Source organism: Furipterus horrens, unplaced genomic scaffold, assembly GCF_987537825.1.
Source record: "Furipterus horrens unplaced genomic scaffold, mFurHor1.1.pri manual_scaffold_12, whole genome shotgun sequence".
Lineage (NCBI taxonomy): Eukaryota > Metazoa > Chordata > Mammalia > Chiroptera > Furipteridae > Furipterus > Furipterus horrens.
The window spans coordinates 5,755,640-5,770,738 of NW_028327182.1; the positions used below are offsets into that span (position 1 = coordinate 5,755,640).

At 39.6% G+C, this 15,099-nt stretch overlaps 1 protein-coding gene across 5 annotated transcripts in view; it reads right to left on the reverse strand.

Annotated features, from left to right (window-relative positions):
- Positions 1–6,530: 6,530 nt before the first annotated feature.
- Positions 6,531–15,099, reverse strand: part of MBNL2 (muscleblind like splicing regulator 2) — a 97,899-nt gene continuing 89,330 nt past the window's right edge. For all 5 annotated transcript variants that reach the window (XM_090258737.1, XM_090258738.1, XM_090258735.1 and 2 more), the window contains one exon: positions 6,531–7,480. In XM_090258737.1, the coding sequence (XP_090114863.1) occupies positions 7,353–7,480 (128 nt within the window). In that variant the 3' untranslated portion in view covers positions 6,531–7,352. The remainder of the gene's footprint in view (positions 7,481–15,099) is intronic.

Sequence of the window (15,099 nt, forward strand, 5' to 3'; positions counted from 1 at the left end):
GACAGGTGAAAACCCGCGAAGCAGGAACCTTACATTTATTTTAGCATTTACATATAGTCTAAGGTTTTATAAACCCTTCCCACACACTTATAAACCATTCCCAGTCCCTTATTAACCTTTCCCACTCCCTTATTAACCTTTTCCACACTTGTATAAACACTATTATCTTCTTAAACATATTCTACACCCTTAAACCTATGTAACTTTAACGACATATGTATACGGTACCACAAAATCCTGTGATATAGCAAAAAATCCATGATAAATAATTAAGTGTAATATTTTTTAAAAATCTCACAATACAGTGAGGCTGAATAAGTGAACCGCAATATAGAGAGGGATTACTCTATTTTTCCTCCTCTGCCACATGGAAAGCTTCTTGGAGGTAGGGATGGGACTTTGCTGATGTTCACATCCCTTGAGCAGCTTAGCAGTGCTCAGTCGGGACTCACTGAGCTTTTGTTGAATTGAAGTAATTGCAGGCTTCCACAGAAATAATGCGGCTCATTATTTGTTATTATAAATTCCCTGTAATTTGCCTGTCAGCTTTTAATATTCATTGTCATTGAAGAAATAGAAGAGGTGCCTCTTAGTTGCCAGGAGATATTTGGACAGAACGTGGAAATAAGTACTGAGAGGGAAAGACAAGAGGTTATTTTAATATTATTTTAAGAAAAATAAAACAATGTACAACAGTGTCAGGCAGTTGTTAACAGTCAGCGTATATTCGTTCACTTAATCCCCATAATGTCCTGGGCAGGTAGGCCCTATTTTTAGACCTAATTTACTGATGAACAAAAATTGAAGTTTAGAAGCTGTGAAAAGCAGAGCCGAGAGCCAGGCTTGGGCAGTACAACTGACAACCTAGCTCTTCACCACCAGACGACCGTGAAATGCAAACACTGACCTTTCCTTTCTGCAGAGCTGAAATATCCTTACTTTTCTGTTCATGGATGATAGTGTGTTTAGATGGCTCTCCATATAAATATGTATATGAGTGTTGAATGTATATTTATTCTGTAGTATATGTGTTACTTTTGTCTAGATCTAATCAATTTGCTGAGGCATATTTAGAGCTCATAAGCCAGATTTTCCTAAGCTCTTGTATGACTTTTTTTTTTTCAATCCACACCTGAGGATATGGTCATTGATTTGAGAAACAGAAAGAGGGGTGGAGGGGGAGAGAAAGAGAGAAAGAGAGAGAGAGAGAAAGAGAAAGAGAGAGAGAGATTGATCAGCGGCCCCCTGCATGTGCCCTGACTGGGGATCGAACCCGCAACCTTTTGGTACACAGCAGTCCCTCTCTATATCGCGGTTCACTTATCACAGCCTCACTGTATCACGGGATTTTAAAAAACATTATATTTAATTATTTATCGCGGACTTTTCGCTATATCGTGGGATTTTGCGGGACCGTATATGTATGTTGTTAAAGTGACGTACGTTTCAGAGTGTAGAACATGTTTAAGAACATAAGTAGTGTTTACAAAAGTGTGGGAAAGATTAATAGGGGACTGGGAACCGTTTATAAGTGTGTGGGAATGGTTTATAAAGCCTTAAATATATATATAAATACTAAAATAAGTGTAAGGTTCCTACTTCGCAGATTTCACCTATCACGGGTGTGGGGAGGTCTAGAACATAATACCCGCGATAAGTGAGGGAATGCTGTACAGATGAGGCTCCAACCAGCTGAGCCACCAGGCCAGGGCTGTTGTGGTATTTGATTATACTTTTCTTCCTCTGTAGAGCCACGGGTGTTATATTTCAGTGAGTGGGTTTCCACCTCTGGCTGTATGTCAAGAATGGAGCGCCCCCTCACCTAGGCACTTTGCTTGTGTACTTCCGTGGGGTGACCTTCGTTCTGAAGGAAGGGTTCTCTAGTAAAAGAAAAGTTAGATTCCCTGAATTTAGGTTATTTTAGTTTATATCTGAGGACTGGTAAATAAACTTCTTCCTTTGTTTACATAAGTCAAAGTTCCAGAAAGACCCACAGTAAAATTATCAGAAAAAATAACAAAAACAGCAAATCTGATTTTTCTGGACACAATTGGATTTTAGGCGTACATGATCTATGTGTGACTTTTATCCAGAAACTCATTCTTTCTGGCTATATGTGATATGTTACATCTTTTCAGGGGCTGCTTCATCATGACCTAATGACACAGTCTTATTGGGAAAAATCTGGTGGCTTTTCTTATTTTTTATTTCAAGAGAACCATATAGAAGCTTGATTTAAAAAAAAATACTTTGATAACACAAGAGAGATGGTGCAATGTAACATTCCTTCCATTTGCCTCTGATCCTAATAAAGAATTAGGCTCTGTCCTAAATCTCGAAAAGTACTTTGTAGCCTACAGCTTCAAAGTATTTCATAAATCATATTCTTGTGGTAGAAGAGAAAACCTGTTTATGTAACCTAGTAAAGGATTCTTATTACAGCTGCATCTTAAACCTAGATACATGCTTTACTCTGAATTCTTACATGAAATTTCGACTGGAAGGGAACCACAAATAAAGCTCATGTCCACATGACCATGAGTTAAGACAAGCCCAGGCTTGAGAGTTATGATGCTCTATGTGATCCTGAAAGAATTACCCACTTTATATGAGTCTTGATGTCTCATTTCCATTACGGGTATAACAGCTGTTTCATAATGTGGAGGATTAGGTGACGTGTAGATGAACAAAAGAAAGTGTCATTCTGGTTAGATCCTATTTCATGAAAATAGCGTTATGGTTTTCACCAGATTAGGTGGGGGTATCAAAATAGTATGATTAAAATATAGGCTCAGTAGTACGTGCAACATTTACATGGGGGTAAAGGGACTTCTCAAATGGGTGGGTTGTCATTTGTCAAAGCGGCCGAACCAGCAGGTAAACGTGGTCATGGAACTGAAATCGCCCAGATGTTTTCGGCTGAGCCGGACCAGCCGTTGCAAAGGAAGACCCTGAAAGGTAGCGTTGGGCACGCGCCAGAGCAGAATCGCTCACGTACCTCGAGTAAGCATCGCTATAGCATTTAGAATGTGCTCGTCAGTTACTAGCAATGCGCTTCAACGACAGGATAGGCTTATTAGAAACCTGGGTAGACTATTTAGCACGGAGCTTGGCACATAAGCGGACCCCCAGTGAACAACCTCAATTCCGCTCGGTCTTCATTCCTACCCCCCAACCCCCACTCCCATGAAGAGCATGTAGAGGGGTCATTGTCACGCTTCATTCTGAATGAGTCATGCTTACTCACAGCGACTGCGTTACTTCTGCGGATCCAGACTGACCCAGCAGCAGTGACGGCCCAGTATTTCAGAGACAGCAGGATATTTGGGGGCAGAAGGGATCATTCTTCAGTGAGCCCCCATTTTCCTCTCACAAATATCAGGACACTAGAGTGCAATTGGCTTTGATGGCTGCTCCTACAATTTTTCAAGTGTTTGCAAAACAACGTTGGTTAATAGGAAAGAGTGTGTTTCTGGGTTTGAAACATTAGTTTTACTGCAGGTCTCCGAAAATGGAAATAACACTTTTCTGTTGGAAGATAATGATAGCATACTCATATTTTTTTATTTAAATGTCTTCTATGCTGAAGAGAGAAACTAGTTTTATCTTCTCAGGTTTAATTTTCATTTTATTTTTTCTTCATTTAAATAATTTTTTAATTTTTCAATTACAGTCCCTATACAATATTATATTAGTTTCAGGTGTATACACCAGTGACTAGACAGTTATATAACTAAGTGATCATCCTGATAAATCTCGCACCCATCTGTAATAACCACCACACATGGTTATTACAATATTACTGACGATAGTCCCTATGCTGGGCTTTCCGTCCCCAGGACTATTCTGTAACAGACAGCCTGCACTTCTTAATCCTTTAACCTTTTCACCCACCCTTCCAGCCTCACCCCCCTTTGGCCATCATCAAAACGGTCTCTGTATCTATGAATTTGTTTCTGTTCTGCTTGTTCATGTCTTTTTTTTTTTTTAGATTCAATCACTGATACGTACGTATTTATTGCTATTTTATTGTGCATATTTAAAAAAATCTTTTTCTTTTTTTCTTAAAGAAGACCCTTGCACATTTCCTTCCACCTTCCTTGAGAAATACCCTTGGCCTCAAAGGGCCGAGGAGGGAAACCTGAGATGGCGCACTCTCTGCGGAACCCCTGCCCTCAGGTGCGATGCCCAGCTCTGGTTTCTCCCGGGTACCCCGGCCAGGATGTGCACACGGAACGGGACTCACCCCTCCGGCTAGTTCTGCAGCCTCCGGTCTAAGCCGAGCTGTCAGTCAGGCTCTCACCGGAAGCCTGTCCTTATGGGTCACTGGGCACTTTCTTGTCTGTTGATGACACTTAATTTCATTCCCCATCTGGTTACTGATGTTCTCATCGCTTCATATTTAGGCAGAATCCTGAAGAAGAGGGCTGAGTGGTAGGATTTACTTTTACTTTTAATTTCAAAGAATATTAGGAGTACTTCTAAAATAATCCTTTTACATTGTTTTTCTTGCTTTTAAAGAGGCAAAATCAAAGCAAAAACCGTCCGTGTCCCATTTGAAGACCAGAGCCTGCTCTCCTTTGATGTTACCAAACGTTGCCTTTGTGAATGTAAAAGCCATTTTGTGTGGCTAATTATTAAGCTGTCTCAACACAAACAGGAGGAAGAGCAGACATCCTTTTAAATGCTTCTTTTATTTCGTCGGTTGTACATTGGGTGAGTGAGCTGAATATTACAACCAAAGCATATAATGGATACAAATTAGACCCCTGTTCACACTGTAAGGGAATGAATGAGGGAATTCTTTAAGTGTTACAGAAAGATTTAGGAGAAATGTTACCAGTGCTATGGCTGAAAGAATATTTCGGTGAAGCGCTATCACATCCGGAAAACCAAGAGTGAAATGTAGTTCCCATACAAGTGGCGAGTTCATCTCTTAACTACAGGATTTGTTGAATTGCTATCTTCATGTCTTGGATATTGGTGATTTTGTTTTTGTAATTAAACAAAGCATTTAAGATTTATTCATCATAGTCAGACTTCTGAATATAAACAAACTTTTGGCAAATAATATTTATACAGAAAAATAGTTTTAGATCCTCTCAAATCCCAGAATTATTCTATAAAATTACATTATAAATAAATAAAAAGCAAAATCTGTTGTACATATATTTGTACATCTATGCGTTTGCCTTGCCTCCTCCTTATCGTAAATGGCATATTTATGACTCTTTGCATATTATAATCATGATTCTGGAAAAATGGATATAGTAAAAATACAGTCCTCTGTATTTGCTTGGGGGTACAGGTGATGTTTTTGATGCGCCATTATTAAAGGGCTGAAAATAGTTGTGTGCTAATAATTTTTAACATTAGAATCAAGAAACAAAATAAAAAATAAAGACAATGTTAAAACAATTAGTCTACAAAAATATTTCAGTGATTCACATAATTTACCCTTTAGTAACGTATACTCTGCAATGAGTTTAAGTGAATTAACAAAGAAAAAAAGAAAAAAGAACATAAGTTTGAATGTTTTAGGCAAGTTGTAGCATAACTACATTGTTATAGTTGAGAAAATTACAAATATCAATAATACGTAAAGATGAAACTACCAAAAAAAAAAAAATACAAGTTCGATACAATACTTTCCCACAAATTAAAACAAATGTAACGATACAAGCACTATGTAAGATTACACTTAGAATGTGATTTCTTTTGATAGGGTTATCAAATCTATGATATAAGATAGTCATTAGACTTTGACCAACATTAATTAAAATGGTGAATTTCTTTTTTCTAAAAAGAAAAATGATATGGTTGGTGCATATAGTTTTCAGAACAGGCAGTGATGCCAAAATTTAAAATATTTTACATTCAATCTCAAAAGTCAAAATACTTCAATCACTAATATGTTCACAAAGAAAATGGATGGTTGAAACAATTACACATAATATTCATTTATAACAGCTGTTTTGTTTAACAATAATTTAAAAACTATGTAGGTACTGTATAGGCTATGTGCAACATATAAAATGTGAAATATGAAATATTTGGTATGATAGTGCTTAAAATAAACTTTAAAACAAACTTTCTGAACAAAATTTAATTGCATCGCTATTACCTTGAAGATCAACCAAGTATTTAAAAAAGTAAACAACATTAAAATATGTTTCATCCATATATAGTATATATATGTATGTGTATATATAATATGTATGTACTTGTATTAAAGTTTTTTATACTTTTGCGACATAAAATATGCTTTAAGGTGAAAGAATTAAAAGAACTATTTTCTCCATGCTGTAGTCAGTTACAACCGTTTAATCCAACTTTTTGAAAATGCAAAACAGTAATGGATTTTTTTATAGAGTGAAACTATCTACTTTTTGTTTACATAGTAATTTAGATTAAAGTCACAGTCAGATTTTCAGTGACTAAACTCAAACTTACTTAAATTAGAATATTATACAGATCTCCTCACCTACAGCTTCCTTGTTGGACTAGGTGTTTAGTTTAGAAGAGTTATTCTGTCACAGGCAGACGGATGGTGAGTTTGAAAGACTGATCCCTTAGATTAGACTGTTGGGCATGGGCCTCTCGTTCTTGTCAAGCTGGATGAAGTCTGGCAAAATCTAGGCACTTCTACAAAGTCTCTCTTATAAAACAACTTTAAAAATATACTTGTAAAATAATACCTTCAAGACTTTGTTTGGTGGGGTATGAAGTTCATACCGTGCAAAGTTTCTTTTCGATCGAGTTAATGTTATTCTAGAATCACGTGATTCAATACGGCACCTCCAGGCAAACCAAATACCACACTGTGATGTGTCCCCAGCACTTGTGCTCGAGTTTCCGTTCAAAGTTTAGACCTGCGGCCCAGGTCTCAGTTTTTTTTTTTTTTTTTTTTTTTTTTTTTTTTTTACTTCACTTCCCATCTTTGCTGCAGCATTCATGTGAAGAAGTGAAACATACCCTTTCATCCAGTGGGAAAAGGAAATGACAGTAATTGGAGCTGGAATTGAACCTGCCCTCGGAATAGGTTTTTCAACTAATGCTATTTGTTATTGCTAACTTTGGAATAGTCTGAGTCCAAATGGGTCAATTGGGGGGACTTTCTGCATGAACTATAGTTATGGAGATAAGACAATATTCCTAGGACAGAAACTAGGTTTAGAAACCCTTTAGAAAGTAAACTTTATCCTTTATGTCTTTAAACATCACAGCTGGTCTCAGGTAGTTAACTATCTTAGGTTGGAATATACTAAGCATACCATATTTAATACTCATATATGATATAGCAGCACTAGCTTCTTAGAGTTGTGGTCTGTCCAGAAGAACTAAATCTTTATTTAGCATGCAGTTTGTGGCAATTCTATTGAGGAGGAAACAGGATAGTATGTACAGTAACAATGTTTAGTTATTCTCAATGCAGATTCTTGGCATTCCATTCCATTTCTGCTGATTATTTCAGAATTATCTGTTAAAGAGAAAGATAAGTGTGATTTAGACATTCTTCTGTGAGGGAAAATAATGAGTTTAAGTTCTACCCTTTGAAAACAGACATTTGAAAAACAGAAATTTCCTTCAACTTTTCGTCATTTTGAGGCAGTTATAATTTTGCATAATCCCCACCCTTCATGCTGAAAACACGTATATAGAAGCACTTCTGCTAAGTGCCCACTGTAAAGAATGATGTAAAACCAGGGCGGCATATACGTGGACATGCAGTGTTTAGGTCCTGATTTCCTTTTTTAGTTTTTGCTTCATATTTCTTTATTCCATGTTGACATTATCCTTCCATTAATATGCGCTAAGGTGACCAAGGAAGTCTAATGAGAGAATTAGTTTGTACGTGAAAAGTTATTTGTAAATTTTAAATATAAATAAATGTTTAAAAAATGTATAATAAATTGTGTTGTTTATTCATTAGCTTGCATTTATAATTCAAAGATGTGTTCCCATCGAAAGTAATTTTGTTCCCAAGATATAACAAGTTTCAAATTTAGAGAATGCTTAAATGTCCCATAGTAAAGAGAAAACAGGAAAATATTTTAATAAAGATGTTAAAAGATTCTTAATAATCCGAAAGCACAGATAAAGCTAAACTATCAAAAGCAAACCATGGTCCCTGGAGTTTGATCCCTAAGTTCATTTCCAACTGCACACCTTTGCAAATGACAGGGTGCTCACACTGTGTAATCCAGTCCATCCATGTCAAGCTTAAAAGCCAAGCTTTTAACACTTCTAACAAAAATATTTATGCTTTGTGCAATGCTTTGACCAAACTTTGTACAATGAATAAATGAAATGTTTGCTTATTAAACAGTCAAGAGTCTTTGTTTAGAAAATAACTAGTAAAAATTCTTCATGGGCCAAGGTCAGCTAGTATTTCTGCACACTGGGATCCAATGGTCAATAAAAGCCTCATTTCTGCAAGTATAATTTTGCATCCCATGATGTTAGTATTCATGCATCTGGACATTTTCCCTTTAAGTGGGTGCTCCTACAGTTTATATAAAAATAGTTTTAGTATAAACACTGAAATAGTTTCTTTCATGAAATAAATGAGTATCCTTTATTTTACTGGAACATACAGATGTGCAAGGAACTGATAAAATAGAACTTATTTACATTAAATATTTATATTAAGTAGAAACTCAGAACTTCAGAAAAGATCATTCTTTGCTTTTAAAAAATATTCTAGGAATTTAAAATTAATAGGGAAAAATAGCATCCCTTGTCTTGTATACTGAAAGACAAAAATAGTGAGATATGATTTTATATATAAGTATCACAGTATTTTTGAATGGTCCTTACAAATAGCTAATATTCAAGTTCTTCAGATGGTTATATTATAACTTCATTATTAGAGTTAGATATTTATTATCAAATAGGAATTATTCTATTTCATCCACTAGCTTCAATAATGCCTGTATGATTTCCAAATAAGAATGTGCCCCAAGATATAAAATCATGTCCTGTTTTTCTTTCTTCTTTCCTTTTGCTTTAGCAAGAATCTCTCTAAAATATTTATGGAAAAAAAAAACTATAGTTTCTTAAATGGGTACATAATAATATAGAATATATTCACATTCTTGCTTATTAACTGTAACTAAAACTCCATATAAAATGAAATTTCTAACCATCTGGAAAATAAAAGCACTCGACAGAGTGCCCAGCAATGAGCAAATTTATACTACTGTCATTAGTGACAACAATGCCTTGGACTTGTATCTGACAAAAAGACATGTATGGTCACCCAAGTTGAACTGGACCGTAAGCAAGCTTTGGTGTTAACTAAACGCATTGACGGGACTCATCCGGACCACTCTTCCCTCTGCCACAGCCTACGCACGACCCATTACATGGGCAAACCCATCAGTGAAAATCACCGCTGATACTACTGAACTCTCTGCTGTCACTGCCGCCTCGCCTCCGGGCCAGAAAACGCTCCCCATACCCTGCTCTATGTCTTGGGCTAGATGTGTGGCGTAAAAGAAAAGAATCATGCTCCTGGCAGCTGTGAGCTTCAAGAAGTTCAAGAGATTTGACTTTAGAAGGTAGGAAAGGTCTGAGTGTCCAATTCATTTTTTTTTTTTTTGGTGGTCGCACTTTTCTTGAAAATATAATTTGATGATTAATTTTTTTTCTGAAAACTATAGCTTGCTGGTACTGTCTGAATGAAGTGTCCTCTGGGGTGAAGTGCATTCTGGAAATATAGACAGAATGGGAATCCAGATGAGGAATAGTTACCGACTAAGTGCCTCTGATTTAACTGTTGCCCATCTGACACTGCTTCTGATGTTGGGAGACAGAGGACATTCCGGGCACTAAAGCCATGGGAAGAGTAAGAAGAAAATCTCTGGCAGCAAGAGCCAGTGTGTGTGTGTTGAGGGGGAGGGCATGGAGAAGCCATTTGGAGGGAAAGAGAGATTGTCTGTCTGGTTTTTAATACGGCTTTTACTTAGATTATATTTTTAATTCACATCAAAGAAATATGATTTAAAGTAAGGTGAGCAGGTATATTTTGTGTTTCCTGTTGCTTCTCCTCAAAGATTTTCTTCCAGACTAGGCCTCTATGGACATATAAAATCTGTTCTTTACAGAGGAAAACTTCTTCATTTTCTATTGCAACTTAAATGGTCAGGAGGAGCAAAAGTTTCAGGAGGTGCCTGGATATTTCCATATAGATACAAAAGATAATTAATTCCTGAGAGAACAGGTTTATAAATGGCTCAGGAACATGAGCTACGAGTCTGACATTGACAAGCCCTAATCCTGAGCTTGTCCTTAAAAAAAAAAAAACCCTTAATTAAACCACAGCTCACCAGAGTGACCTTGCTAGTCTGGCTGCCCATGGCATCCCCCCGCCCTGTACTCATCGAAGCCGAGGCTGGTATCCAAAATTCTTTCCTGCTCCTTCACGCCCTGCAGCCCACGTTTCCTGGGAAGGTGTCATTGAAAACCCTTTTGGTGTCTGCCTGAGTATGTACAAGCCAGAGAAACAGCCAACACCCTGGGTGCATTAAGAGTCCCCTCTCTGAAGCATCACTAATGTCATTATTGACTTTAATGGACTGATTCTCCAGGAGGTGCTGAGAAATTTTTACCAGAGCCTTGAGAGGTAGGTCAATGTCGCCGGTCATGATTTGCAGACTTGGAAAAGGTAGTATTATACAAACAGCTTTAATCAGCTCCCACGATCTACCACGTGCCTATACAAGCCAGTATTGGCTTAGAGATGTTCGCTCACTCTGCTCACTGGCATGGGAGTCCCCTCCAGGGCACAGTGACAAGTCTGCGATGGGACTAGAGGAACCAGCGATTCCGAAGAGCATGTCTGTGCCTGTCAGGGTGCTCAGACCTCCCCCTGGGAGCTTGGGAGTCAAAAAAATGGGGTGGGACTTGGAGCAAAGGAGCGCTGGGTGGGACTGTCTGGAGGAGCAAGATGGGGCGAAACTGCTGAGGGACTTGTTGGGGCCGCCCCTCCACAGGACGTCCTTGCCCGGGTGGTCAACCACGTCACACCCCGGCCTCCTCCAGATGCTGCTTTCAGCAAGAGGTCCCTGCCCAAACACAGGCCTGCTGCTTATACTGATTTCTGTTCATCTCCCCGATAGACTAGCCCCTCAAGTCAACGTGATTTTGTAAAACAGAACCATGCCAAAGAAGGGAATGAAAGCATTAACGAGGACTAGCCACCCTAATGTGGTGAATCAAAACCTTGAACTGAAAGCTTTAGTTTCGATTCCTTTTCCACGAAAAGGAGAGCGCACAGAAATGAGGCCGGCTGGTGCCCACAACACTGGCAATTCTATTTTTAAAACAGAGGCTCACTTGATTCAAATGATAGGAGCTCCCATACATCTTTAGTGGACTCCCTAGTTGTAAGGAGAGTATCTGTGACGCAAAAATATCAGTTGGCTGCCATCACGTCTACTCAAGGGTAAGCACCTCCTCCAGGTGGGTGGAGTTATAAGGATCTGGTGATTCCGCTTAATTCACATCCTTAGATTGCTCCCGTAGGGCCCAATGCACGCCGAGTCTCATATCTGCGCACTGAAGGCATGCATGAATGGCCCCAAATAACATCACACGGGCTGTTCCCCCACCACGTGGGTTATGAGCAGCCATGTAATTATCCCTGCCTCTTCGGGGAAGGACCGGCCATTGATTCATAGAACAACGGCACTCAAGCGAATGAAAAGAAGACTGCGCTAGGTAATGCCTGAACACCAAGCCTCTGGGACCACGCAGGAAAGGTGCCTGAGTGGGTCGGGTACAGAGCGTGGCAGATGGAAGGGCCTATGCCTAGAAAGAACGCAGTAGCAGCTCCTCAGCTGCAGCCAGTGGCAACCTGCAGAAACCTGGGCTCGACATCTCTTGACCTTTCCATTTTTTTCAAAACAAAAACAAAACAAAACTGGAAATTCAGCAACTAGCTCCCCTTATAGAAAACAACTCTGTGTTCTGGGCTGGGCGCAGCTATGAGCTGCTGATCTGTGCCTTTCTGAGCCTCGCTTTCTTGGAGGAGATACCCACTCAGCCTGGGTCACCAGCCAGGGCAGCAGGTGACATACAGGGAGGGAGCAGCCACCACGGCGGGCAGGACCAGGAGAGCACGTGTGATGGGAAGTTAATCCTGCCACTTTCAGACACTTGACTTTCACCCAAAGGCACCCTCTACCTAAGGAGAAAGTACTGTTCTTCCCTTGACCGATGCACCAGGTGTGAAACCTGCCTGTTGCCTTGTCTCTTCCAAGGTGAGGATGAAGTAGGCTGAGCCATCCATATGCCTTCACCCTTGGGGGGCACTTGAAACAACTGATCAGAGAGACGAATGCCCTTGGTTGAAAGCAAAACCGTCTGCACAGGCGGAAACACTGAACTTGAGCGCATCAGCATCGGAGACTCAGCAGGTGAACTAACTAGCATTCATGCAACGGGGCGCAAAAGGGGGCAAGCCAATGTAGCGCTTCCTCCGTGCTCCAGAGGTGCCAACACTAATACCTTCTGAGTTTTCCACCTGGTGGTTGATCTCCAGGAACGGAACATATGAATAATTTTGGGAACTGGGAACTTCTAGATGACTCTTAGAAATGTTCACCCTTCTTACATAAACATGTTCATCAAAGGTTCAGGGACATCAAATGATTTATCTTTTAAAATGTGAGCTCAGTATCAAATCCAGGAAGAACTCTTACTGCTTGGCTTCACTGGTAGGAGGAAACATTTCGGTGAACAGATAAACTGTTCTTACGGATCCAAACCACAAAACAATTAGAAAAGAGGAATCACGGATGTTTTCGTGAAATCCTTCTGTGAAAAGCTACCCAGTGATGTCCGTGTGATGCAAAGTTTGAAGAAGTAAATAAAATAGACCTTATAATGTGCTCGCATGGCCTTGCTGAAATCTGAAGGAATCACTAGCGTGGGAGCTCAAATAGGCCATTCAAAGCCGGCTGCTTCAGTCACTAAGCCCGCAGCAAAACTGCATTTTGTAAGCAGCGTCCCAATAATCCTTATATCCCTAGTGTCTGGGACAGGGCTGGGCATGTAGGAGACACTTAGTCACTGCACGAAGGCTGAATAAATACGGAATTACCGAGGACACAGTGCCACACTGCCAGCGTTAACAGAAAACTAACGGACTCACAAGTGACATGTAGCAATGGAGGCAGAAAAAGAGCCCCTTAGACAAGACAGTCCTCCCACCCCTGTTCTATACAGATAAAAGGAAGAGCATTCAAGGCTGCGGGCAGGATCCCTGACAGAGGACGCAAACATGACGGCTAAACAAAAAATGCGTCTAAAGGAAACGTCTAGACTGGGCTGATTTCTTAGAAATCTTTTCCCATGGTCACAAGGCCTCCTTCCCTCAGGAAGTAATTAAAAAAGAAGTGTTTCACTGTCTTTATAAACAAAACTTATTACTGATTTGGAGATAGGAAACAATGGGATTCCTAACAATATGGCCCAGCTCAGAGGCTGGCCTATTGCGCACCATCCTGGGCTCTTTTCATTTCTTCAGCTTCCTTATTCTGTCACCCACGTCCCTGTTCGCTACTGTCCCTCCTTCAGTCTCTCTTGGTTACTCCACGCTGCTTCGCCGCGGTGCCCAAGATGGCCTGGAATTTCCTGCTTTTGTCCGGGAGGCAAGACTTGTGAAGTATTTTGATCGAAGCAGATTTTACAAAGGCAGAGGGATATTTGTACATTTTGGGCTACAAAATAAATCTGTACTTAATCATAGTACAGCTTACTGATGTCAACTGCAATGTCTTTGCTCTCTTGATGGACATAGTTATCAGAGCAATTCTAATGAGGTGTTAATAAATGAATACTTTCAAGAACTTTGGCCAATTTCAAGACAACTTGTCAACTTTAATTGTATAGGAAGGTCAAAGATAATTAGTAGTCTATAAAAAGACACTTTGAAAAATGCTCATATTTCTTATGTGGGGGGATATAGTTTTGAGGGATGGCAGTGTCTTATGCCATATTTGACTTGCTTTCAAAAGGGATTTTTATTTATGTAGAAAAGGCATAAACTGGGGTTGTGGGAGAAAGTTCTCAAATATGACAACCAGTTTCATGCTTGAGGTGAGCAACCTAAGGTTGGTTTGAATGTCCCCAATATGTAGCAGACCTTAAAGAGTATTTAGTCAGGATTATCATTTTGCCTTCTGTCATTATTAGAAGGTTTACAGTCAAAGTTCTAATGCCTTTGTTTTAAATGCCATTTCGTTGCATTGGTGACTCATTTCTGCCTAATATTTTCCATTCTGTGACATGTGAACACACATATTTTTCAGATATACTTTCTAACGTATAAAAGTTATCATTTAAAATACTAATAATTTTTTTTGCATGAAAGGCAATAACACTGGCCTCACTGAAGATTACTGACCAGGGTCCACATTGATATTATCTGGACAAAATGCATATATAGGAATTCTTGATCTGAATAACACCTCTCTTCTTGCATGAGTCGATGTCCTGTATGGAAACATCTAGACTCTTATGAGTATTTTTAGTGAGGGTTTGCTCATGACCCTATTCTCCACCCTCGTCCCAGCCCCTCCCAGTTCCAACTCTCCTGAGAGGATTCTGAGGACAATTTCTGTTGTTGTCACGGTGAGATGGGAATGAATCTAGTCCTCAGTCATCTCAACAGCTGTATATATGCTGTCCAAGGATGATGTTTTCACTTGTGGGATATAAATGAGGAAGAAGATAAAGGCATATGAGAGGAGGCTTTATTTCTTGAGCTTTGCCCTGATGCTGCAGAAGTGTTTAAAACAAAAACATTCAGGAGTGTCCTGTGATTGGTCAGGAAGAGAGGAGCTATTGGGACCATGTTTGGGCTGCAGTGGCCAGGTGTCAAAACGAAACAAATCCCTAGACTGGAAGCCGGAAAAAAGCATCCACGGGAAGTGAGAAAGACGGTGGTATGGATGCGTCTGGTGGCCACCCCCCAGCAGGCCCCAGCTTTTATCTTCTTCGTCACCTGACATTTTTGACTTCACACTGTCCGTCGCATTCCAACTCCATCAACCGTCCCCAACGAACATTCCAATCCCGGAATTCACCATG